At 44.9% G+C, this 27,473-nt stretch overlaps 1 protein-coding gene across 2 annotated transcripts in view; it reads right to left on the reverse strand.

Moving 5' to 3' along the window:
* Positions 1–27,473, reverse strand: part of LOC115391085 (glycine receptor subunit alphaZ1-like) — a 30,498-nt gene continuing 3,025 nt past the window's right edge. Inside the window, exons 2-10 of one of the 2 annotated variants that reach the window (XM_030095188.1) lie at positions 14,452–14,582; positions 14,142–14,209; positions 9,399–9,622; positions 8,750–8,832; positions 5,927–6,064; positions 5,615–5,829; positions 3,678–3,824; positions 1,398–1,526; positions 1–390 (exon numbers count right to left, since the gene is read on the reverse strand). In XM_030095188.1, the coding sequence (XP_029951048.1) occupies positions 64–390; positions 1,398–1,526; positions 3,678–3,824; positions 5,615–5,829; positions 5,927–6,064; positions 8,750–8,832; positions 9,399–9,622; positions 14,142–14,209; positions 14,452–14,582 (1,462 nt within the window). In that variant the 3' untranslated portion in view covers positions 1–63. The remainder of the gene's footprint in view (positions 391–1,397; positions 1,527–3,677; positions 3,825–5,614; positions 5,830–5,926; positions 6,065–8,749; positions 8,833–9,398; positions 9,623–14,141; positions 14,210–14,451; positions 14,583–27,473) is intronic. The other variant, XM_030095189.1, reaches the window with a different exon arrangement.

Raw genomic sequence — 27,473 nt, forward strand, 5'->3', positions numbered from 1 at the left:
GTGAACGTGAACGTACATGTGCACACGGACACGCCCGTGCACGTGCACGTGCACGGCGTGCTGCTAGGGTTTGTGCACGTCCTCGTGCCGCAGGATCTTGTAGAGGACCCAGTAGAAGATGTTGAAGAAGAGGAAGGCCAGGGGGAAGCCGGCCCGCGAAACCGTGTCAATCTTCTTGGCTCGGTCAATGAACAACTTCCTCATTTCCTCCGTGGTCTTTCCCCCTCCGCCTCCCCCGCCTGCTGCAGGTGCATTCTGGGTAGCGGCGTTGCCGGCGGTTCCTGTCGTGTTGACCGTGTTGTTGGCGCCAGCCTTGGAGGCTTTGTTGTTGCTGGGGGTGGAGGTGATGGCCGCTGAGGAGCTCAGCCTGCTCTCATGCGCCTCCGCTTCCTGTGGAGGGGTGAAAGGTCAATTTATCACGGCTTTATCGTCTCGGCTCGTCTTTTCTGACCCTGTGAGGAACTGAAACTGTCCTGACGTGGACCGTGGCCTGATAGAAAATGCTTCAACACTTCAGTTGTTTTGTGAGCTCAGAGAAATATGGCGTCTTCCTCTGGGTGAAGGAACTGAAGCTGAGAACCAGGAAGTGCTTTTAAGACTCGACAACAAGGCAGGAAGCCAAGGTGTGATCACTTCCGTCTAAGTGAGGTTTTCCGTTCAGTGACTCATGAATACACTGGAGTTAAAGCTCTGCTCTTGTAAAATGTCCCAAATACAAAGAATTCATAGTGACCAGAAGATTTGTGTTAATGATGTCTCTCTCTCTCTCTCACACACACACACACACACACACACACACACACACACACACACACACACACACACACACACACACACACACACACACACACACACACAGTGGGACATTGTAGTGTCTTGAAATATTATCCACGATTAACCAGGAAGCAAAGTGACAAAGTAACAAGTAAACAAGTGAATGAGTGTGTGTGCATGTGTGTGTGACCTCTTGAAGGTCACAGAGACTGAGCTGAAGTGAGTTCATTACAATCTGCTGCCTTAAATCCCACAAAAAGGTTTCGTCACATTAAGAACATGGTCATTTTAGTACAGTTTTTGACATGAAATATTTGCTTTTTTTAATGAGTTCATTCAGTTTTAGCTATGAAAGGATATCTGATATAGACCGTTTCACCCTCACCCACCAAAACACAGGCACGCACACGCACACACACACACACACACACACACACACACACACACACACACACACACACACACACACACACACAGACAATAAACAATAAACTCCTCCGTTTTAAACAATGTGAATGGCTAACAAGTAACAGGTGAGGTCATGCAGTGAAACGTACACACTCCCTCACACACACACACACACACACACACACACACACACACACATGCATGGTGCCATTTACCCTGTGACTGCTGGTGTAGATGTTGCTCATAGATCCGTACAGAGGCTGGGACGATCTGAGGCCGTTGTCAGTGTTAATGCGACGCAGCGACTCAGCCAGCTCTTCTGGATCAACTGCACCTCCACTGTGCTACCGGCCAGAGCATGCAGACCAGTGATCAACAGGCAGGAACAGCAGAGACACACACACACACACACACACACACACACACACACACACACACACACAGGCCAGAGACAGGAGCAACCACACATTCAGTCAACGCGTGTGGATGTGTGACTGTCAGTAAGTGATATTTAACATTTGAAACATTAATCATGATATCATGTGATCTCCTGTCTGTGCCTGTCTGTGTGTCGAACTGAATGTGAGCATGATGACCAGCCAGAATGAGACCTCTCAGAGTCGGACTACAGACACAAGTGGAGCTTTTCAATGGAAGCAGCTGTTCCAGATCTGTCGACTGGGAGTCGCTGTTTCACTGAGTCTGAGCACAACTTCGATAAGTTGGAACATCGGGTGGCAGCGCCGCTCGCAGTGATCAGCAGTGAATGCAAAAGATAAGGGATGGAGAGGATGTCCTCTTCCACTTTTACCAACATTCCTTTTGAATTAATTTGCATCAATTTGTTAAAATGCTTGAACACATTAAGGCCCTGTTAACATAGAAACAACAGAAATACTGAAAACAATGTAGTTTTCCTGCAGGGCCACTAATGGGTGCTGTTGTTTGCTTTTTGAATGAAACTACACGTGTGAACAGAGAACACTAAGCTATATAAAATAATATTGGCAAGTCCACAAACATTCCTATGGAAAGACAACAAATTTGGATTGCTGTCGTGAGTGACTCTCATGTAGAAAACTACCAATTCCCCGGAGAGTATGGACTTGGAGTCAAAATACTCTCTAGCGCATGAAGAGCATGCACAGTAGCAGCGTTTCAGAAAAGTTGCATTTTCACCTGTTTACATGGAGACGGAGTCGAAGCATTTTCAAAAACTTGCATTTTCACTGGGTCTGTGCGCAGTTGTCACGTTAGCAGACACCCAAAACACAACTGAAGTTTACTGTTTTCACTTGAAATCGCTGTCATGTAAACAGGGCCTAAAAATGGTCAGCGTCGTCGAAGAAGCACGGCCGTTTCAGTGAAGCTTAGTGCCTCTTCATACTCCAAAACTAAGAACATATTTCGCTTCATGACGTCAGTCAGCGGCAGAAAAAGTGTTTCCGTCAGGACATTTTATTTTGCGGGAACTCGTAGGACAAACACCCGCGATCACGCTTCTCCCGATGTTGCCATGATACAGTGAGAGGGGGAGACAACGGCAGAGAGAGCAGTGGATGAGCTGATGGAAGAGGAGGAGGGAGAGAAACAGAGGTTTGAAGCCAAGGAGAAGGAAGATTTGGCACTGAGACGAAGAAAAGGCGACAGAGGATCCATTTTGGTCGAAACGAACCAGCGGAAAGCGGAAGCAAACAAGAAAAATCTGACCAATCACACAAGAGTTTGCGGGCTCACTGTCTGAATCACCATGGTAACCCGAGTTAGAAGCTTATTGGCTGGTTTGAGGGGCTCTTTCTCAAGCTGATGTCCATAAGGACGATTCTGATTGGCTGACAGTGTCAACCCTAACCCTAACCAATCAGAAACCAGCAGCTGGTCTCACGCAGACATTCAGATAGTTTGGAGAACTTTTACAGTTTGAAAGGCTGAGTCAATATTTTAGCTTGTTGTGTGTGTGTGTGTGTGTGTGTGTGTGTGGTGTGTGGTGTGTGTGTGTGTGTGTGTGTGTGTGTTGACTGAATGCTGAGTGACAGACATGTTGTTCATGCACATGCTCATCCTCAGAGAGGATGGCCTCCTGTCACAGAGCTGTGAAGAAAACTCACAGATGCAGAAACATCATGCTGCATCATGCACTCTCTCTCACACACACACACACACACACACACACACACACACACACACACACATGTCAGCAGACTCAGAGACATGCGTGGTCTCAGGGACTGACACCATAAATCAGCTGATGTGTTTCTAATGTCTGGAGCTTGTTTGGAAACTGAATTTATGAACACGTCGTAACGTCATTCCACTGATTTCTGTGTGTTTACTGAAGCTGGCAAGCTAATCAGCTAGCTCTAGCATCCAGTCTGTCTGAGGCTGCAGCAGATTAATGTATTAACAACACGTGAACACCAGGTGGCAGCAGCACACCAAGGAACACTTACCCAAACTGTGTATTCCTGTGTGTGTGTGTATGTGTGTGTATATACCTTGCTCTTGCTCTTGTGTCTTCTGAATCTTAGCAGCTCCTTATGTTGTCTCGACACAAAGTTGACAGCAGCGTATTCCAGCAGAGCAGAGAAGACGAAGAGCAAACACACAGCCATCCAGATATCTATGGCCTTCACATAGGACACCTGAAACACGCACACGCACACGCACACGCACGCACACACACACACACACACACACACACACACACACACAGGTTAATAATCTTTGAAGGACTTCATTCTGATAGTTTAATGCACAGAAGGTGAAAAAAGTTTCCATTGTTTCTGAACACTTTAAAGATGTGTAAATCCTCCTTTACACCTGTGGCAGCTCAGAGCTCCATCCAATCAGAGTGTGGAGAACTCAAACGCAGATCCGTCTCACTTAAACAGGCCTAAAGCATGTAAGACCCTCATTTAAGCACTCCTGTGCGTCTATAAGGTCACTCATGCTGTTGTTCTTGTTAAATCACCGGCTCAGTGCGCAGTGTGATCTGTTGGCGTGAATCACATCCGCAAACTTTCAACAGGCAAAATTCTCAGAAGCAGAAAATTCTGGATACTATCTGAAAAATTCCAATTTGTAATCTCCGGTCCTCTGTTCTGCTCCTGCTATCTGTGGAACAACTGTGAACAGCTGAGACGTTGATGGCTCCCCCTGGAGCCATCAACGTCTGATTTTTTTTTTTTCCTTTTAAACTCTTTAAGATGTCAAAGGTCAAACAGTGAATGAATAATGGAACAGTGGACAGATTGACGAATATCAAACACAAATGTTGGCTGTACATGCCGCAGTCTGCGAATTTATCACAGAGCGACTGAGCTGTGTGATCGTCGCCTGGAGTGTGAGCAGGAAACACTCTGCTTCCTCCGCTCTGATCACTTATTCACACACATGGAACACAACAGAGTGCAAAGCTCTGTATCCAGCAGAAACATGAGAAAGCTCCTACACACACACACACACACCACACACCACACACACACACACCACACACACACACACACACACACACACACACACACACACACACACACACACACACACACACAGACGCAGACACACGGAGCGTGGAGGTATGTGTGTTAATCAGGGTTACGTAACGAGGCGCTCCATGTCAGATTCCTTCTCATGCATACCAGATAGCAGAGCAGGACGGAGGCTCGTCCTCACTCACGCTCCAGCACACACGGCGTGTGTGTAATTAACACACACTCAGGCCTGTTCACACCACAGCTCCTCCATCATGATGCAGGCAGATGAGACGAAGATGAAATAAATCTCATCCAGCGCTCACAGTCCACAGAAATGGCTTTCTCCCTCCTGTCTGTCACAGTCTGTGCAAGAAGCACAGATACTAAGTTACTCTAGATACAAAGTAACTAGTTACTAGTTAAAGCTATTATCAACAGTCACACAGCTGTGGACCACAGTGTGGTCAGTCTGACTGAGTCACTCATTAAGTTCAGCTTAAGTTCCCTCACTGAGTGGGAGGAAGATGCTGTTTAATCTGAATGTTAGCTCTTTTGAAAAAAAAAAACCCACACATTTATCAACTTATGACAACAACACAAAACAAAACAGCTGAGACAAACAGCGAAATGGCAGACTGCTCTTAGAAAGACATGCTAACTGCTATTTCAACATGCTAATGCTAATCACAGTCACTGTGGATGCTTCGCTCATGCTTCCTGTCAATGGTTCCTGTCAGCAGGGCTGATGGACGAAGCTTCTCCTTCGGTAAACTGAACTTTAGTCAAATCAAAACTGGGACAACGGCTTTGGATAATGCTAAAGCTAACAGCTGAATCAGGAACAGCATACAGAGAGGCAGCAGCTCTGAAAATGTAATGATGCAGGACACAAGTCGGCTCATGGTCACAACAGTAATCGATTACTCAGCTATTAGCTCCAAAAGTGCACACACACACACCTTGGGCAGTGAGGTTCTGGATCCGGAGCTCTGGGTGGTCATGGTGAGCACGGTAGTGATCCCGAGCGCCACCCTGGCGGGAGCGGCGTCCATGTTGATCCAGAAGGAAACCCAGGAGAGGATGACGATGAGGAGGGACGGGATGTACATCTGGATCAGGTAGTAACCCATCTGACGCTCCAGGTGGAAGCGCACCTCGATACAGGTGAATTTACCTGTTCACACACACACACACACACGGCTCATCACACCAGTGTGTACCTGTACCTGTGTTTTGTTGTGGTGTGGTGTGAGGTGTGTACGTGTGTGTACCTGTGTTGTAGTGCTTGGTGCAGTATCTGAGGTCGGACTCGTCCTTCAGGATGAACTGTGGCAGAGTGAGTCCTTCAGCGACCTGCACCGGTCCGTTCTCCTGCCACTCAAAGATCAGGTCGTTCATGGTGTAGCCGACTGAAGAACCAGATACAAAGAGACAAACAGTCACCTGTTTGTGGCTGCCCTCCATTCGTTCCACCACAATAACATCAAATGTCTCAACCACCTTTTTAAATTTTACTTAAATTGGATCTTGGACTTGGACTGGATTATTATTATTATTCTATTTTTCTGAGATTCTGCATTTCGGGTTTCCATTAGCTGCACGTCAAACTCATCAAGCTTTAACAATAAAAGCCTAGAATAAATCTATGTGATATACCCAGTTTCCCTTTTTGAATTGAATCAGTCACACACATTTATAATCAACTTTTCATCATCTCCACCACTTCAATTCAAAGACAAAAAAAAACAAAAAAACTAACCATAATATCTATTTTGTAAATCAGTTATAGAAGAAACTACACACTACATCTTCATACTGTAGTTTTGGATCACGGCCTGCTGCAGGATACACCTGCACCTGTTTTATTTTGTATTTATTGTGTGTCTGTGGTTTCTGTTCTTTAGTCTTTTCCTTTGTCTGATAAAATAATTAATTATAAAAACTGTATAGATATTACGCATTGGACGTTTTCCAATGAATACCTCCATCTCAAAAAAAAAAAAAACAAAACAAAACAAAACATATTCCAACCTGTTTGTTGTAATATGTGCAGTTCAAAAAATATGCCAGGAAGCACACAGGACGAAGAAAAGTTTGGCATATTCAGGTAAGATCAGGGGGAGTGTTCAGGGGGGGTTAAGCTGTGTTCAGGAGTTCTCAGGTGTAATCAGATTAGTTCAGGTGTTTCCAGGTTTACTCTGGCGTGTTCAGGTGAGGTCAGGTGCTGATGTGAGTTTCGGTGTGTTCAGCTGGGTTGGTGGTGATTTCAGGTGACTTCTGGTGTGTTCGGCTGAGTCCCGGTGTGCACAGGTGAGTTCAGATGAGTTCAGGTGTTTTCGGGTGTGTTCAGGTGTGAGGATCCAGCTGGTAGCGGCTGGTCGGAGCCCTCATCCCTGCCTCGCCACGTGTTCACGGTTCATCTGTGCGAATTGAGTTTCGGAGGAAACTGTGTCAGCAGAGAACAAACAGCAGCTGGAGCCTCCGGCCATCCACATGAACATCTGCACTCAGCTCAGCTCATTGTTTAAATCCTCCTCCGGTTGTACCGACGTCTCTGAGCGTCCAATCAGAGCTGGTATGAGTTCTCATGGTGACACATGTGTTTACATGCTCAGCAATTGAAAAAAAAAAAAAAAAACACACATCAGAGATCTTTGCGCGCTTCCTACAGAAATAGCATGTGAAAGCAGGGAGGAGATGAATGTGGGAAGTTTACAGAAATGCACTATAAACATCAGACACAAGGGGGCACTTGCATTTCAGTCTGGCCCTGTTTGGAGAGCCATAAAGCCATGTCCAGCCATGTTCCCCAATATCAGTAGCACTGCTGTTGTATTACACTGATCTCTAGTTGTGATATAGTAGTTAGCGGTCACAGATACAACAACACGTTCTTACCAGATGTTTCTTGGTTAGTATGGATTATGGGTTTCAAAGCAACCACAGGTCCTACTTTCTCTTCAAGGACTGCTCGTGTGGTATCTCATCAGTTCTGTACTGTCCGTGTTTACTCTCTTCCAGTAATCCATTTGCATCAGATTTTCCCCGGTTCCTTAGCAACTGACGCAGAACTTGTTGACCCGGCGACGTCTGAGCCGGAATACCTCTATTTTTCTCATAATCACTCACTCCTGAAGTAGGCTCTCAGAGCATTAGGAGTCTTGTCTGAGGACTGCATGATGTTTGTACGAAGTGTTTCACTCCAGTCGGAGAAGGCTGAAGCTGACAGACATGTAAAGTTTGCAGGATATTGTGTGTTTGTTATGTGAGGAACTGCAGAAGGTGAGGAATATGTTTTTATATGTGCCATCACTGGAAAAAACAGCAAAACCCTAAGTCAGATTAAATTACCTGAGCAGAGACAATCTGCGCATCACGATATCCTCCAATTTCATTTAGTGCTCTGCATTATACGCATATGTGAGCTCCTTCGTGTGTGTGTGTGTGTGTGTGTGTGTGTGTGTGTGTGTGTTACACTTTAGATATTAAATGAAGGTGATGCAAGATGAAGGCAGCAGTTGTTTCCCCTGGAACAGCATACCTCCTGATTCTGCTGTGTGTGTGTGTGTGTGTGTGTGTGTGTGTGTGTGTGTGTGTGTGTGTGTGTGTGTGTGTGTGTGTGTGCGCGCGCGCTCATGTTTTTCTGTTGCGTGACATCACAGACGGTGGCTCCACCGCAACTAAAATAATCCAACAAACGGAAATATGTGAAAACAGGTTTCCGAGTGGCACTGCCTCGGGTCGTTTGTGTGTGTGCGTGTGTGTGCGTGTGTGTGTTTGGGGGTCGGGGGGGCTGGGTGGACGGTGAGTCATCGGGTGGGCGTGATCGGAGGCGACGCAGTGTTTGCGGTGTCCGTCGGGACCTCACAGACTAAATATATCATGGAGTGGGACTCATGCGTGAGTGAGAGATGAGCGCTCTAATTGTTCCTCTCGTCCGCTCCACACGTTACAAGCATGTCCATCACTTCCTGTGCGCACACGTGCCGCACGCTCGCATCCACACACCATCACATTATTCCGTGGCGTGCAGTGTCAGGTCTCCCGCGGGGACGAGGTATGGAGGAGGAGGACGAGGAGAAGTGTGTACTCACAGCTCTCCAGCTGCATGATGCAGGTCTGAACGTCCATGGGGAAGTTCTTCAGATCCATGGGGCAGGAGAGGGTTAACGTCAGTCTGAGAGCAGAGACGGACACAGTCAGACGTGTTCCTATAGGAACTCCATCTGGATTGAGAGTCTCATGAACAGAACCAACACACTAACGATGGAAAGCCCTCCTCCTCACCGCCGAAGCAGTCGGCTCCATCACTTCCTCAAAATGTCTGGACTTCAAGAACAGCAGGCTTCTCTTTTTATTTCAAATTAAAATCCTTTTACCATGTCACACTGTTTTTCATTTCTTGTTTAAAATAAATCATCGAAACTTATTTTCTTAAAATGATGTTTTTAATGGTTTGGAATATTTCCTCATTCAGGGAGTTCTTACGGAGCTGCTTCATCCAGCTACTCCGAGTTCCCAGACTCCTCTGATGTTGAAGCAGCTCTCAGTTTGCGTTCAAGACTCTAAAACAGTCTCTACGTGAAGATCAGACTTCAAACTCTCCTCTTTGATGAGGCTTCCAGTTCAGACTGGAGAGTTTTCTCAGTGCTGCTGCTGTAGGTTTACATGTCTGGGAGAACTTTTTGAATTACTCAACTTCTCTTCATCTATGGCAGCTCTCTCTGTCTCTCTCTCTCCTACCTGATGGAGTAAAGGACGTTTCCGTTCTTGAAGATGCGCAGCAGCTTGTTGTCGGTGGTGACCTCGTGAAAGTGCGCTCCCTTCTCGTTCGCAAAGAACAGGTCGGGTTTCCAGATGGAGTCCAACATGGACGGGTCCAGATCCAGAGAGTCGTCAGGGTACTCTGCGTAGGCCAGCCGGGGGTCGTTCCACTGCTGCCGGAGGAAGATGTTCACACGGTAGTCCTGCACACACAAACACAAAGTTTTATTTTCTCAACCTGTCAAGCGCATCCATATCCGTGTATGAAAGAAAACTTTTATTCTGAAAGACAGACAGACAGACGAAGCATCTCTTTGCTGAAATGTTCCTCACAGACTAACTAGAAACCCTTTTGAATATTTTACCATCACATTAGGAGCTCGGAGCTGTCCGGGTGTCACGGCTATAGTAATGCAGTCTGTTCAGTCTTCAACAGTTTATTCAGCCCTGCATGTGCAGCAGCATGCACAGATGCAAACATCTCAAAAAAATCTCAGCAAGAATGTTTCTCTGATCACAGAGAACGGAAAGAATTTCATTCAAACGTTCAGAGAGTCCACAGAAACCTCTGAAAACAGACGGAAGCAGCGTCTCAGCTGCTGGATGAGGCTTGTTTATTCGAATCAGAGAAAAGAGTGATTACCTGAGACATCAATGAGGCCTCAGAGGAGAGCAGACGAGGAATCATCAGATTCATCGTGTGTCACAGTTCAGTCAGGCAGAAAGTTAACAGGAGCTGGAAATAGAGCTCCAGTGTGCTGTGATTCAGTCTGCCCGGGGGCCTCGTGCACGCACGCATGTACGCATGCACGTGTGTCCGCACACCCACACACCCACACACACAGCTCGCTCACTCATTAACCTGTCAGCTGCTCCAAACTGCAAAACTACACATCTCATCAGTCAATCATTTTGTATGGAATAAATTGGTGAATAAATCAGAGAGAGGGAGAGAGAGAGAGAGAGAGAGAGAGAGAGAGAGAGAGAGAGAGAGAGAGAGAGAGAGAGAGAGAGAGAGAGAGAGAGAGAGAGAGAGAGAGAGAGACAGAGGGGGGATTAAGAGGGATGGACAGAGTGAGTGAACAAATGAAAAAAAAAAGATTTTTACACGGGTAAATCTGTTCAACATAGATAGCGTGTAGCACAGGGCCAACCTGGCTTAAGGCCCTCTTTCTGTGTGTGTGTGTGTGTGTGTGTGTGTGTGTGTCTGCTCTCTCTCAGTCCTGTCACGTAAAAACAAAGGAAAAGATCGGCATCATGAAACAGTCCAGGGTAACGTTAGCACCGACGCTACTCCTGCCTCAGTTTGCCATTCTGCATTTTTCAGCGTCTGAAAACGAACATTTACTGAGTCATTAGGCCACACTGATCCCTGAATACCCTCCAAACTACTGCGCACACTGTCATTTAACACACATGCACGCACGCACACACACACACGTAGAACAGCTGTGTGGAATATTGCAGCCTCTTGAAATTGTGTTTATTATTAATGAGGGAGCAAAACAACAAAGTAACAAGTAAAGTTTCCACTGTGAGTTCAGTTGGAGCAGCAGCTGTGTGTGTGTGTGTGTGTGTGTGTGTGTGTGTGTGTGTGTGTGTGTGTGCGTGTGTGTGTGTGTGTCAGAGAGAAAGACAGATCATGTCTCCTGTAGGTCACACAGAGATTCAACTGAACTAATCCCAATAATCACTACACACTAATTATAAATTCTAAATACTTGCTGAGAGAAGGAAGGACTGAAGCTGAAGCACATTTTAATGTGAGGAGCATCGCCGAGGTTATGTCATGTTTACGGTGGAGGGCGGGGAGGGGACAGATGGTGAAAGGAGTGAAAACTTAATCCCGGTGTGACATATGGCTCCTGTGCATCTCTGTCTGTGGTGTGTGTGTGTGTGTGTGTGTGCTCAGCCTGCCGCAACACTGTTCTGCTCCTCCACCTCCTCACCTTCACCATCCTCTGGAAACTCAGTAATTGACTCAAGTCATTAACTTTTCACAGAGAGATTGTAAAGAACTAAATGCAAGTTTTCTCTGACACAACAAATGCAATACGCTGCACACTCGCGCCACAGTGACTGAGCGCATAATTAGGAAACAAATGTGACTTTCAGATGCCTTTTAATCCGGCGTGGAAACAAATTCAGAAGCAGAATCAAGGAACATTTTTACAAGTCAAAGCAGCTTTTCGAGTAAAATTATCTCTTTTTTTTTCTCTGGACCTGCTGCGACCTTTTCTCTGGCATGTGGCTCTGATTCAAATCCTCACCCGACAAAACTTTACATTTTCATACAGTTTACAGCTTATCCCCCCACCCCTACACACACACACACACACACACACACACACACACACACACACACGGTCATGAAAAAAACATGTTTGTCTGATAAATAATAAAAGTCACATGAAAGTAATATTACACACTCTGAAATTCCTCGTGACAGTTTTTGCTTTGCAGGCAAGCAAACACACACACACACACACACAATCCCAGCGGGGCAGAAAGCACTTAGACCTTGTCACTTCAATCATTCGTCCACTCGTCCTCACAGACGACCGATGGCGAGTAGTTCGACTACGCGCGCGCACACACACACGCACACGCTCACACACACACACACACACACACACACACACACACACACACACACACACACACACACACACACACACACACACACACACACACACACACACACACACACACACACACACCCATTGAGTTGCATTCAATTTTAAACAGGTTTACACTTACTTGGTTAAAGTCACACTGATACATGGCTGTGTGTGTGCGTGCGTGCGTGTGTGTGTGTGTGTGTGTGTTCACAGTGGCAGCCAAACATCAAAATCACATTTTTGGTTCTGTTTTTTCATTCCAGATGAGTCCAGCAGGAAGGAAGGAAACAGGCTGCTCCATAAATCCCTCCAGCATCGACACACTGTCAGAGTGCGCATTTTCTGTCTTGGCTGTTTCCTATTTTATTTTGAAATCTCAAGCTTTCTCGTATTTCAGGCTTCTGTCTTGTTGCCAGTTCATCCATGTTGTTTTTTTTTTTCCCCTTTTTCAGCATTTTTTTTCCCTGAGTTTCATATTTTCGACCTTCTGTCCGGTTACGATTCCACACAGGCTCCACTGTGCTTCCACACGCTCTGCGGCATCCCCGGCACTGACTCTGACCCTCATCTGAACAACAACGGCTCTGCTCCCATTGTACTTCATCACCCGTCAGAACAACTTTTAAAAAAATGATCGCTTAATGTGAAAAGATCTTCCAGTAGCTTCTGCACTCCTGTTCATAAAGAGTAATACAGTGAGTTACTCAGCTACAGTCTCAGTGCTTATTTTTTTGGATGAAAACAGGTGAAGAGATGCAGAGTTGTTGTCTCCGTGCACAGACGGTGTCGCACCAAGCACGGCCGGCGTCACGATCACAAAATACAGAATGGTGTTCTTGTTGTTTGGCAACTTCAGGAACTCAAATATAATTGGCTCTGAAACCAGGAAGTAGCGACAGCCTAGCCCCACCCACCTGAAGGTGTTCCGGTCTGTACCTCACAGTTTGAGCAGGACACTGTTACTGGAGAAGACAGGTTCTTTAAAGGTAATGTTTTTTCAAGAACAGGTGACACATGGGAGTGTTTTTAATTCTTTTTATAGCAAATTTCTGCCTTATTGCACCTTCAGTGAGTAATAACAAAGCCATGTTAGCACTGCTGTGACTCCTGAAGTAACTCAGCACGGTGTGTTTGCTGAGTGCAAATGTCAGTGATGTGGATTATGGTTCCACAGTCTGACCTCTGTCTGCTCCTCACGGTCCTACAGGACCAGAACTCACTGCTGCTTTTAACCTCCCAACACCTACACACACACACACACACACACACACACACACACACACACACACACACACAGACGCAAAGCCTCAAAGTCAGGCTAAATGTACGTCACTCTGGGACACTGAGGTTAGAAAACATCAAACTATACAACCACTAAAACCATCATCCTGCTGTGTGTATGTGTGTGTGTGTGTGTGTGTGTGTGTGTGTGTGTGTGTGTGGCCTGGTCTGACTTCCAGTCACATAAAAATCTTCACTGAGTCTCCAAAGTCCCCCAAGTCTCCACTAAGTCTGTAAACGTCTTCTATGGACGTCTGTCTCCTCTCTGCTCCTCCTGCACATTATTAATTTGATGCTGTTCCGAACACATCCACGACACGTACCCAGCATCGACACAACATGTACACATTTAACACAGGGCATACACACCATCCTCTGTTTACATCAGCCAGTTAGCATTAGCATCGTATAGCCGACAACAACTTGCTGAAAGTAATGAAGTAAGTGAAACCTTAAATCTAAACAGATGAATTCTTTTACTGCAGTGTGAGTAATCACAATGAGGTCAACCAAGATCTATAGAACTGCAGCTACACAACACATGTTTTTGTATTAGTGATACTTTGGTTCCCAGTTTCAAAGTAAATACATTGCATTCTTTATCCAAACTCCAGCTAAGGGATAGAGCTAGTCAGAAGCTTTGACAGTGAAACTCACTGTGAGTCTATATTTATCACATCTGATCCTCACGAGTTTTGTCCTGCACATTTTTGAATGTCAGGATTCATCAATAATGGAAAGATGCTGGGAAAAGTCTTTTGTCAGCAGTGATCAGAGGGGGGTGCGGATGCTCGTGTCTCCTTGTGTCACTGGGACTCACCATGGTTGTCTCTGCGATGGAGCCAAAGCTGTTGATGAAGATGTTGCAGGAGACGTTGACCGGAGGACCTGTGGGAGGGGGGAGCAGAGACATGGACCACTGCTGTTTACTGCAGGAGCCTCAGGGGGGCGCTGTGTACGTGTGTGTGTGTGTGTGTGTGTGTGTGAGGGAGGGGACTCAAAGTTTAGAGTTGCCTGGATAATATCAGAACTCAAATTTCTCTGAATATTTCCTCAAACTTTCCTTCTCTGCCAAGATCGTCTCTATGCTACTGCACATTCTGTCATGTTAAACACACACACACACACACCTTTAAAGTTGGGTCGTATCCGGGCGTCGTATCCTGACGTTCGGCCCATCAGTTTGTCCAAGAAGTCAGACGGAGACATCGGAGCCTGTCGAGCCCTCGCCGCCATGTCTGCCTCCTTAGAGCGGCCCACACTGTCACACAGACACAGCACATAGTACATGACCGTCAGCAGGGGGTGTGCGTGTCTGTTGGGGGGTTTAGGGGCACCAGGAAGCTTGGGCAGAATCAGTGGGAGGCGTTTTGTCATAGTGGTTTGCTCACAGGTCTGGGTTTGATTTCTTTCTCCCTGTGTGGAGTTTCCATGTTCTCTCCCCGTGTGGCTGTGAGTTTAGTTCCACAGCCCATAACCACGAGACTGCGAGCCGGGTCAAGAGGCGCAGAAGGTGGATGCTGACCACAGTTAGATTAACACAGCCGCCTCGCCTTTAGATTGAAAGTCCATGCTTCACTGCTGACCATGCTGCTGGAGCCTCCACAATAAAAGTCAGAGTGTCATCAGAATAAAATCTGTCTCCTCCTCTGAACTCTGACAGCTCGCAGCATCTTCAGTCAGAAGATAAGCTGCTTAGGTCACTGATCTGTCAGCTCCACATCCTCCCTCTCCTCGTCTCCCTGCACATCTCCTCCTCTCCTCTTCCTCTTCTCCACCCTGTTTCTCTTCCATGTCGTTAGCGTTTCTGTGTGAGGCTCAAGCAAACTGTCACTCAACTGTGTGAACTGTGCATCAGTGTGCAGATGTCAAATCATCATCAGTTTGTGTCTGTAATGTTAGAAATAAATAACAAGGCAGCACATAAAAACTCCACCTGTGAACCAGCGTTACACGTCCACAAAGCGCTTCAGTCTGAGGACGGCGCTTCGTGAGACATAAACTGTTGCCACGTGAAAAGGAAGATGCTAAAGGAATGTTCAGCCGGGACGCTGCTGGTGACACCGGGGAGAGGAGCGGGCTAACGTCAGCACACACGTGTCACAGCTGGTCCATCAGAAGGCGCTGCTGGGTGTTTGTTTTGATGTGTCACAGTTTAACCACAGTCATGACTCAGCTTATTTCCCCACTATGACTTAACTTCATTTTGTGAAATGTATTTTTATTCCCGGTACACAGACAGACCTCTGTAACTGTCTGAAGGAGACGAGAGAAGCCTACGAGTGACTGGGACATTCTGATGTGACCCAGCCTGACCGAGCTTTATGCCCTCGCTTGAAGAACTGACACACCTCCAGACTTCAGGAGGACTCGGGTCTGGATCAGGTCTCTCTGCTCGTCTGGAGTATAAAAAGCAACCAAGCAGTTTGAGTAGCAAAGGAACAGAAGAGCAATGCACTATGGGTTGGTTGCTACACATCTGATAAACCCCAATAACAGAAACAGGGTGTCAAACTCAGACTGAATGAGAGGAACGGTGATGCCTGAGGTCAGTGAATGCATCACAGAGAGGAGCTTCATCAATACGTGGAACACAGACACAAAATACTGAGGACTTCCAAATGTGATGAAGGAAACAGGAAGCGGTGGATTTAAGGCTTTTTAGTACAGTTTTGAGGAGTTCTGAGAAAAAAATTGTTTAGATTTTCTGGGATGTTTTTAGTTTTGTGGGACTGTCTTATTTTGGATTAGTTAACTACTTTCTCCATTTTACTGGTCTATTAAGGTACTTTTGTTCCACTTGTGAACTGGTGATGAACAGGTTTTACTTTGATGTGGTTTTAGTCATAATTTGTGCCATTTATTTAATCATGTTTCGGATTATATTTGAACTACTTTTCAGGGGTTTTATGTTATTTTTGAACTAGTTTGTTGCTGCTTTAGAACCAATCTTTTTTCTGGGGGACTTTTGCACGTGTTTTCACAGTGTTCACTCTGTTTCTACTTACATTTGGTCCAATCTTGGTATATTTTGGGAAGTATTTAAATTTTGTCCTTATTTGAGACTGTTTTCTGAAGCGTTTCTAGATGTTTTTCAAGGTTTTCTCTGATGTGGTGGCGTTTCGACGATGTCTAGAGGAACATATGAGCAGCTGCAGTCGCACACTAACATTTCCTTTTTTTAACATTTCCAGCTTGCCTAGTTCCCTAAAACCAACCAGAAATCAGAGGAAGTGCCGGATTGGATGTTTTTGCAGGAAACCAGCAGGATGTTGCCTTCAGGGTCACACTGCAGAAAGACATTGCCTCTACACATGTCAACTACATTTATTTTCACGCTGCAGACTGTGAGTGCTGACCTGATACTCTCACCAGCTATTTTCATTTTCACAGACCTTCTTCACTCGGCTCACTGACGTCGGACCAGAAAACTGTCGGACTGAGTAGATTTCAGACGCAAACTGCAGAGCCAGGACGGCTTTTCCTGTGATCAGCTCGTCTCTGAAACAGTTGAGTTTCCAAGAGTGGCTCAGCTGCAGGATGTCCCACGGCCTCTGAACGCACCAGTGGAAGATGGAGGATCTGCACTGAAGTCCTTCAGATGCTCTGCCATGTTTCACTGCAGCCATAAACACCAATGAGTTGAAAAAGATCAAACCTTTTTTTTTTCAGCTACAGTAATATTTGACAGGCCACACCACATTTAAAGCACTTTAGACCTTTGCAGGGCATTTCTTCATGTAGGGAAATTTAACCTCACGGGACACAAAAGATTGTTTTATGAATGTGAACATGATAAAGGTACTTTAACAATATCCTACAATACAGCTCAACCACCAGCAGTAAAAAAAAAACCCAAAAAACAGCAAGACCAAGAGACAAAGGCTCCAATGAAGATTCAACACAATAAAATTCATACAATTTTGGCACTTAAAAGGGCTGTATCATGCAAAATTCACTTTTTGTATGTTTTAACCTTGTTATATAGTTATGTACTCACCAAAAACACCCCCAAAGCATTTTTTTCCTCCGTGTCTGCGTGTTTGAGCTTTCCTTATGTTTGTGCTGCTCAGAGAGGCAGCCCCTCCCGCACCCATGAAAACGCTCCGTTTCCCACGTTCACGTCACACGGTGAAGATGGTTCCCCTGAGCCCCCCCTCCCGCAGGCCCTCGGCAATCAGCGTTGCTGCTTTTTTCTAACTCTGATTACAGATATAAACTTTAACCATCGTCTGAAAGCAACAATCAAGCAAGAGCAAGAGTCTGAAGGGTCTGAAGGGTCTGAAGGGTCTGCGCTTGGTGAGTTTCTAACAGTAAAAGACGTTTTCGCGTGTCTGTGTGTGTAGAGAAGCTAGAGCTAAAGAGCTAAAGCTAGCCAGCGTATTTGTTTTGAAGCTCCGATTGGTTGAAGTACGCTGTCAGTCAAATTTTTTGATCCTTCGATGTCGGCTCTTCCCATCATTGTGAAGCAGAATTCACCAAGCGTTGGATTGTTCACCCACTAATAGGGAACGTGAGCTGGCTAGACCGTCGTGAGACAGGTTAGTTTTACCCTACTGATGATGTGTTGTTGCAATAGTAATGCAATGGGGGGGGGGGGGGGGGGGGGGGGGGGGGGGGGTGAGCTGCTGTTATGTCTCATTGCTTATTGTTGTCCTCTGCAGCCTTTCTGCTCCGATGCTTCATTTCCATGTTTCATCTCCGAAGAAAAAGAACAAATGGAGCTGATGTTCAGACTGAAATATGAATGCTGCTCCGCACACAGAACCGCGGAGCTGAGAGGACGCAGCGGTGCGCCGAGCCACCTCCTCCAGAGGAGCTCTGCTCTCCACAGGAGGACGAAGAGGAACCAGACTGTCTGAACATTACACACACACACACACACACACACACACACACACACACACACACACACACACACACACACACACACACACACACACACACACACACAGTCTCGTATTTCTATCCTTGTGGGGACCGTCCATTGACTCCCATTCATGTCTAGCCCCTAACCCTGACCCTTACCCTAACCCTAACCCACACCACAACAAAGCCTAACCCTAAAGAAATGTTTTTGCACTTTTACTTTTTTCAGTAACAACAACATGGTCAAGAAAACACTGTTTCTCCTACTTAGGACCGGAAAAAGGTCCCCACAAGGCACGTCGTTCCACGTTTTGCTATCCTTGTGGGGACATTTGGCCCCAACAAGGATAGAAATACGAGAACACACACACACACACACACACACACACACACACACACACACACAGTTCTCTCCAGGACAGATCATGACATAATCGAGCTAATTCAGAGCAGACAGAGGCTGAGCCAGGAGGAGGAAGAGGAGAAGGAAGAGGAGGGGGGAGAGGAGGAAGAGGAGGAGGAAGAGGAGGGGGGAGAGGAGGAAGAGGAGCGGGGAGAGGAGGAAGAGGAGGGGGAGAAGAGGAGGAGGAAGAGGAGGAGGGGGAGAAGGGGGAGTAAAGAAGAGCCGACAGCCCTGTATCACCCGTAAACCTGCACACAGATGACTCAGAGGTTTTTTTAAGAAGGTCCTCGGTGTGTGAGGGCAGACTGACGTCTGAGGGTGAAGTCTGACACGGTGGGGCAGTGGTGAGCACTGTCACCTCACATTCGTGTGTGTCACGTAAACCTGCTGGTTGTTGTGGCCTCCTACGGTGAAGTTTGCATGTTTTCTTTGGGCCTGTGTGGTGAGTTTTTTCTGTTTTTGTCCCTCGATCCAAAGACCTGCTGGTCATTGACTAAAAGTCACGTTGAACGCTGACTTTATTGAAAATGTACATTAGTAAAACTTGCCTGGGCTTCAGATGGAGCTCTACCTCATGACTGTGAGCACAGAAACCTGGATGAGGAGTCCGATATTGAAAAATGCATTTATATTTTCCCGTTCTGGCATTTCATTTTTATTCACCTTCAACAGTCTCGTCGGCACTTATCTTGGTTAATGTTCATTAATGCAGAGCACTTTGAGCGGGCCTTGTTGAAATGTGTTAAAATAGATATATATATAAATAAATGTGTTTCTCCTGCAAAGGGCCGGGAGGCTGCGTGAGGCTCACTGAACAGGCCTGACTCAGTCAACTCTTCATCTAACAGGCTGCGACTGTCGGGGGAAGTCGTTGCAATCCCAAACAGACTCACACAGAACATCTTAAGTTCACAGCCTGGAATTGAACCATGTAAAAGTGGACTGACAGAGCTGACCACTGCACCTCATCACCCCTCCATCCCATCATTCTGACTGTGTGGATGTGAAGCGGTAAAGCAGCAGGACGGCAACACACTGCTCACTGTGACCAGACTGGATAAAAAAAACAAAAAACAAAACTGTAAATGCCAATTTAACAGTTCACCAGTTCAACACAGAACACTTCACACACTTCAACACCTTTCAGCGTCATCAGCACATGATCCATACAAGCACACTGCCTCCTGCTCCTCCTGCTGATCCTGCTACCCCCCCCCCCCCTCTGTTCAGGTGTTCAGTATTAATGTGCATCACTTCCTTTGTGTGTTTTTTTTTTTTTTAATCCCAATTAGCTTTTTTTTAACACTACATTTCCCAGCAGCCCCTGGAGTCTTTCATGGCATTACAGCCTCAGACAGCCCAGCACTATGACAGGGACGGGGTCGACTACCGCCTTCAGCCAAATACTCACTTAGTGTAGAGACCACACACACACACACACACACACACACACACACACACACACACACACACACACACACACACACACACACACACACAGCTGAGAACTGCAGCACTTAGCTGTGTTTTCCAGCCACATGTTTCCTTCAGCAGTAACAAGTGTTCCTTTGGTCATATCTGTCAAACGCAGACACACACTCACACACACAGAGCTTTGTGTCTGGACACGGCCGCAGACGGCTGTAAGTGCTGCGTTCAGGGTCACTGCTCTGCATTCTGATGAAAAGTTCACAATAGATATTAAAATATCCATCCAGTGAGCAGTGCAAACATCAGAATCCCGCTGATGTAAATATCTGATTGTCTAATTTCAGCATAGAAATATTAAAAGGATGTATATCTTTTTTCTTTCTGGATTCACTGGTTGCGAAAATGACGTTTAGCTTCACTGATAAATGTTATTTACGGAAAAACGGAAGCAGCTTTTCATGACCTTCAGGTGGCCTCACTCTGGCGTCCTGTGGGACGCTTCGAGGAAGCCAGTCTGACCACATCATGGCGAGCCAGCCGGGGATCGTGACGGTTCCTCAACTGTGCACACACATTTTTGAGTTTTTATGATCCCTGGTTTGCTTTAACTTTACAGTGAAGTCAAACACTGGTGGACCTACAAAACCAGGAGCTTTCAAAATAAAAATGTTGGGCAGCTTCAGGTCTCCTGTAGATGGTAGGAAGTGTCTCCTGGCTTGTTCGCCACCAGTCATTCTCAGTAATTACATGGAAAAAGGGATGCTGGAAAATGTTAAGCTTCATTTTATTTGCATCTCTTCTTCCTGGGTAGCCTGCACAAGTCCACAATCTGTTTATTAATTTTCCATTTTAAGAAACAGACAGACAACAAACAATTAAGGCACAACACAAATAACACAAGAATAATCTAAAACAAACAAGACAAAACAAAAAACAAAATGAAAACATAAGAAGACAAAAAAACACAAAAAGAAAAAAGAAAAAAAAAAGAAAAAGAGAAAAAAAAGGAAAAAAATAAACCCACCCTAAATAAGATCAGCGGTAAATAAAATATTGATTAAATCAGTATATGCATAAAGTATTCAACATACATGTATTTCAATAAACAATGTATACAAATGTGTCGATCATTGCATTCTAAGTCCATAGTTCGGTCACCATCTTCATCTTTGGTTCTGGTTCATCAGTAGTCCAGCTATGGAACTAAAAAATGGATGAATATTATGACGCTATAAAAGCGATTACAACAGTCCTTGTCCAGTTCTGTGTATTTACACATTTTGGCCCTTCATGAAGGCTTGGAAAGAAGACCACAGCTTGTCAAAATCTTCCATCTTTCCTCTGGCTATATAGGCCAATTTTTCCATGGCCAAATTAGATGACGTCTCTGCGATCCATTGGTCAGATGTAGGTCTCTGGACCTCCTTCCATTTCAAAGCAATTGCACGTTTAGCTTGTAACAAACAAAAATTGATTAATTTATGTTCCTTTACAGTTGCTGGAAAATCTTCAGGGTATATGTGCAAAAGGCATATTTTAGCTTCAACTGGAATATTCTTTCCTGTAAATACGGAGATTAAGTTGAGAACCTCTTTCCAGAATATCTGCAGGTTCTGGCAGCTCCACATGCAGTGTAACAGTGTACCAGCTTCATCCATACATTTGATGCAGTGATCAGGAATATTTGGATTAAAGTGATGTAGTTTAACAGGTGTGATATAGGTCCTAAGCAGCCATTTATATTGTAAAAGTTTGCATCTTGTATTTATTGTTTGACTTTGGGCTAGAAGGCAAGTTTCCTCCCAATCCTCCACACTGATATCTGACTGTAGATTATTTTTCCATGCAGATAGACAGGAAAGAGAGTTCTCTTTAGAAGTTGTTAATAGCAGACTGTAAAGGGTGGAAATTTGACCAGTATTATGTACATGCTTGACCATAACTTCTTCAATGGTTGATAGTAAGGGTTCTGAGGTTGTTTTAGTTTGGGAATATATAAAGCTTCCTAATTGCAAATATTTAAAATGATGCTCACTAGGTAAATTCATTTTTTCTTTTAACTGTGTGAATAACATTAAAGTGCCCTCATCGTACAAATCTTTTATTTTGCTTAGTCCTTTCTCCATCCAATGTCTGAATCCCATATCGCACCTCCCAGGGGTAAAGTTTTCATTTCCCCATATAGGTGTGAAACAAGAAAGTCTGGGGGTGTCATCTAAAAATGTGTGGGCTTCATGCCATATTGTTAGAGTGTTTTTAAGGAATGGATTCTGTTTGTGTTTTTTGTGTATCTTGGCTTGTGCTGAGTCGAGGTATTGAGACAGTGGGAGTTCTATTGCATTGTTTTCTATCTGAACCCAGGCAGGAATCTCCGTAGTAAGAAAGTAGTACATGGCTGATCTGAGTTGGGCAGCCCAATAATACAATTTCATGTTGGGTAACTTAAGCCCGCCACGTTCATAGGGCAGGTAGAGAAGAGAAATACATATTCTAGGGTGCTTGTTGTTCCATAGTCTGCACAAGTACATGAATTATTTTTCTTTCTTTCTTGAGTCAGTTCTTTTGATGATATGATTGCTTTTAAGGTGGAACCCCTCAAACAAGCAGCAGGCTGGATAAACTCTGTGACACAGCACCAGAACTGGAATTTAGACTCAGTGGTGAGTTTAACCCCCAGTATGGACATGTAATCCAAAGTTTTGTAGATTTTTATAAGTGTGTGTTAAGATTATAATGAGTGGACATGTACACTTTCAGTTTCACTTTTTTACATGAGTTCACTTCACATTCTGCTTTAAATAAATAACTGAGTGAACCAACAGCAACTCTTTGAAAATGAACGCTGTTCACTGAAAACGCAGAGGTTTGAATGCCAGGCCTCCAGTGCTCGCTGTGTTTCAGTAATGCAACCAGACAGAACGGCAGGATATAAACCTGCCAGCTGCTTTCCTCCGTCCTTCATTCTGGTATTGGTCCAATCAGTATGTGTGTGCATCTGTATGGACGAAGTGTCTCCACATATGCAGATGATAGTGTACTAAATGGTAGGAAATATTTATTTGTTGGTGAAGATTTGTTAAATTCTCTAGCGTGAGTGTCGCACGTATGATTCCGTCAACGTTATTGTGAATTTACTCACACGTGTTCAAATCCAAAAGCGGTGTTCCCTCTTGTTTGTCAGTAATATCTCACTTACACGGGAGAGTCGCTGCAGAGAATGTCATTAAAATGACCTCTGGGACCACAAAGGTTTCTCTAATAGGAATATCTGACATCAGAACATGTTCTGATCCTTTTTTTTTTTTTTCTTCCACTGATGATAAAAAACATGGACAAACCCTGAATGAAAAAACGTCCGCGGGGACATGTGGAATGACATAGAAGACATGTTTGATGTTAATAGAAGTGGTGTTCACCAGTAGAGCGTATTCCCTGAGAAAAACCAAGGATAACATTTCATCCTCCACATGACGACTGGACCGCGAGGTCAAAATATCACAAATGACACTCGCTGTTAGCAGCTATGACCTTGGAAACAAAGTTCTCAGGGGGAATAGTGCCATGTAGGGTACAAATAATGACAATTGTACTGAGCAGACAGGGATCTGCATTCCTTAGAAACTGCTTGTACAGACAATACCGCTGTTGTTTTATTATCTCATATGTTTTTGACCAAGCAAATTTATCTCTTTTATGATTAAATATTATAAAATTATTGTTGGTTTGTAAAGAAGTTTTTCTTTACTTGAAAAAAATACTTTCTTTTATACTTTATATTGATGTAAAGACATACAAGACGGTGCCAGAAAGCTAACATCAGTGGAAGGTTACATGCAGAGGATGAGCAAGGCATTTTCAAAACGCTCTGTTTTTCACTTCTTTTTTTTTTTTTTTTTTTTGTGGTACTTCCTGTTCAGCCTGATGGCACACGACCGTGACAGAGAGCATAAATCCTGCATTGGGAAGGATGTTTAAAGGGGGGAAAGCCCTGAAACTAACTGGTGCTGACGGTTCACTGGTGGCTGAGGACAGAAGCAGAAACCCTCCGAGTCCGAAAGAACAGACGCTGAACATCTTCTCAGAAGTGAGGAACAAAGCAGAGACAACTTTCTTCCAAAACCAAAGAAATAACAGTTCAAAATAGACAAAAACAACTTCAAAAAACAGATTCAAGTCTGTTCAAACCTCTAAAACACTCAAGACATCACCAAAAAAACACCCTTAAATCATTTTCAACAATTCTATAAAACCATTTGAAACTTATTTCCAACCATCCATCTAAAAGTGATTTTCACTGTGAAACAACATCCGTCACATCCCGCATGTCACTGATGAGTTTCAGTTTATCAGCCGTCTGACAGGTAAGTTTTAAGTCTCATTCATCGTCTATGTACTGTATGCATGAAAACAGAAACTTGTTCTTCAAACTGTGAACCTCTCTGCCTTCATATTTCCATGAACATGTGATCCACCAGAGGGCGTCGCTCTCAATCGGCATGCTGAGCAAATACCAAAAACAGTGTAGAAGAAGACAAAAGGTTACAGAAGTTAATATGAAAGTGAGGGATGAATGAATGAATGACTTGGTGTGTTTCTGACGGCAGAAACCAGCTGGTATCATGGCATGCTGCTGAGTTTCTGGAGTCTTTGAGGTTGGTGTTATTTTGGGTGGAGGGAAGCGCTGAGGCCGACCTGACAGGCTGTGTAATCACAAGCAAACGCTGAAACATTAAAGAGACCCAGGTCTGTTTGTGAGCACATGCCTGCTGCATAATGCAGCAAACCCACAGAAAGCAGAGAAAACTCCTCACTAAACTCTGCTTTTATCATGTTCACATCCACATCCTGAAGCCTCAAATCACTGAGGCACAGCCGGCTGCTTACAGCCCAACCAACGCCGACACACAAAGTAATAATCTTTCATTTGTATGTTTTCAAATCAAAGTAAACCACCGTCTTATTCAGTAACTCATGAAGAAACACGGGACGTTACCTCAGCTGTCGCTGTCAGTCTCACACCAGTAACTGATCAAACTAACTATCCAGTCACTCGTTACTTTAATCAGAAGTGAAAACAACCGAATGGCTGCAGATATCAGATCTGAGGAGCTTTTTTTTTTTTAAAAAAAAAAAAAATGATAGAACCAGATATGTTTGTGTCTGAGCTTTGACCGTCTCACTGTCTTAACTAAAGGCGGAAACAAAGCCAAATGATGGTGTGACAGAGAGTTTGGGGGGGCTGGATGTGGTCCAGCTCACACACTGTAAGCCTGTTAAAGTCTGTCTCTGGATCCATCCATGACCCTCTAAGAAGATTTGCGCTGGCTTTGATCTGTTCAGCTGTGGCTCGCTCAAACTTTTGGGGAAGAGCCGGCTTATTTTTCAGAGTCTGACACTGAAACACAGAAGCTGGTGGGAGATGAACGCAGCGTATGAATGCAGCATGTGCAGCAGAGGGCAGAAACAAAACCTCACACATCAAGCGACTCGTGTGTGTGCGTGTGTGTGTGAACATTAATTTCGCTGCCCGGATCGAGGTGTCACAAAGCAGTAATCCTCCCCGCAGCAGTATTCAAGTACGCTGAAGTTTGAAACCAGTGCACTTTGTCACAACTTTAGTGTGGAAGCTGAAAACAAGCGGCTGAAAAACTGCCCTACAGTCTCTACTGAAACAAAACACGTCCAGACCAACGCTTCCTGTTAACCTGCTGCTGCTGGCCTCGCTGCGGCCAATGTGGCATCGTTTAGACGCCGTGATCCGATCTGAGAGGATAGCACAGCTCATCGCCACAATGGGCGCAACGATCCGCTTCCACTCCACTGACTGAAGCTTTAAAGGCTTCATGGAGCAAATGGAATATGCTGAGTTAAAATAAACAATGTGTGTGTGAATGCTAAATGCTGAATGCAAACCTCCCGAGGACGGCACAGAGAGAGGAGCTTTGAACTTCAGCAGCTTTTCAAATCTCATACGTTTGATAAAGATTGTGATTAAAGGCTTCAAGTGGAACTGAAAACACTGAACACTGTAATAAATGGAGCGGAGCTGAAGGGACAGCTGGGAAACAACTGATGAACCCAATTATAGTGGCAATAGCGGAAACACAAAAAAAGCTTTCATATTTATGTTGATATTTAGTAGAAATGAGATTCATCGGCAGCATTAAAACACATCTACCACTGTTGCCCTTTTCTGTTTATTGTCAACCACCATGATGTCCAGTTGGTTAGTCAGCAGCGATCCCACAGGACCTCAGCCCTGCTGTTCTCCACCAACTCCAAGCCGATGTCCCACTGGGATTTGGGTGGTTTCTGGTCCATACTAGGTACAGATGTTCCTGTAAGTTATCCCGGTCACTTACTTGTGTCTCTCCATGTATCCCGATCCTGCTTACATCTTACACTCTGCTACTATGAACATCTCTGGGGCATCTTTGCACAGCGTTCACCGAGAGGCTGATCTACTATGGCAAACCCTTGCCTCTGTGGCCCTTGTGCTCAGTGCCTGTTCTAGTGCTGCTGTGATTATTGCCTCGGTGGTGTCCGTCAGTGCAGCATTTTCTAGCCATTGGTAGGTCTTCTTTCAGTCACTTTTTCTATCTGGTACATGCCATGTTGGGGTTCGTCTCTCCATGTTACCTGCTCATCCTCATTCTCATCAGATGTCTGCTGTCTGAGCCACTCACTTAGCAGCTCATCTGTTGAGGCCATCTTCCTGATGTATTCTTGGATTTTGGAGTGGCTTTGACACTCACTCATCCTTGGCCTTCTCTTTATGGCTTCATATATACCCTGAGAATGCTGTCCTTAGGGTTAACCCTCCATGTACGGTGAGGAGTTTTCTTGTATTCTTGTATGTGACCTCAACTTCCTCCTTTCCTCCACTGATTCGGGGAGTCTGTGTGTTTTTACCTCTGTGGTTCGGGGGCTCTGGATATCTTTTCCTCACACTGATGACATAATGCTGAAAACACAGCAGTTCCTCTGGGTAGTCTGAGTCCAGGCTGGCCCGCAGTTGTTCCTCTGCTTAAAGAGAGCCACAGGAATCTCCTACATCGGCCTAGACTGGCTTTACATTCAGTATCAGGGATGTTAACTCATTGGAGCTCTCGTTACGTTCATCTGTCTTTAGGTTTGTCAGTCAATAATAATTCCCTCTCCTATCTATGTCCGTAAACCAATTTGATGACCACAGTATGATCTGATCTGACTCTCTGTTTTTCAGCCACTTTTTGTGCTCCGTACACTCTTACGGGTTTTTAGCAGCTTGGCAGTTTTTAAAAGTCTCTGCTGCATTGATCACGATGAAAAGCACAACAAATCACAACAAATAGAGTTGAAATTGAACTGTACCAGATTATGCTGACTGATATTTAAAGAACAAAGAAAAGAAGAGCAGATATCTCTTTTTACGCAGACCATGAATCTGATCCATTCCTGGTCACTAGT

This window comes from Salarias fasciatus, chromosome 6 (genome assembly GCF_902148845.1).
Source record: "Salarias fasciatus chromosome 6, fSalaFa1.1, whole genome shotgun sequence".
NCBI lineage: Eukaryota > Metazoa > Chordata > Actinopteri > Blenniiformes > Blenniidae > Salarias > Salarias fasciatus.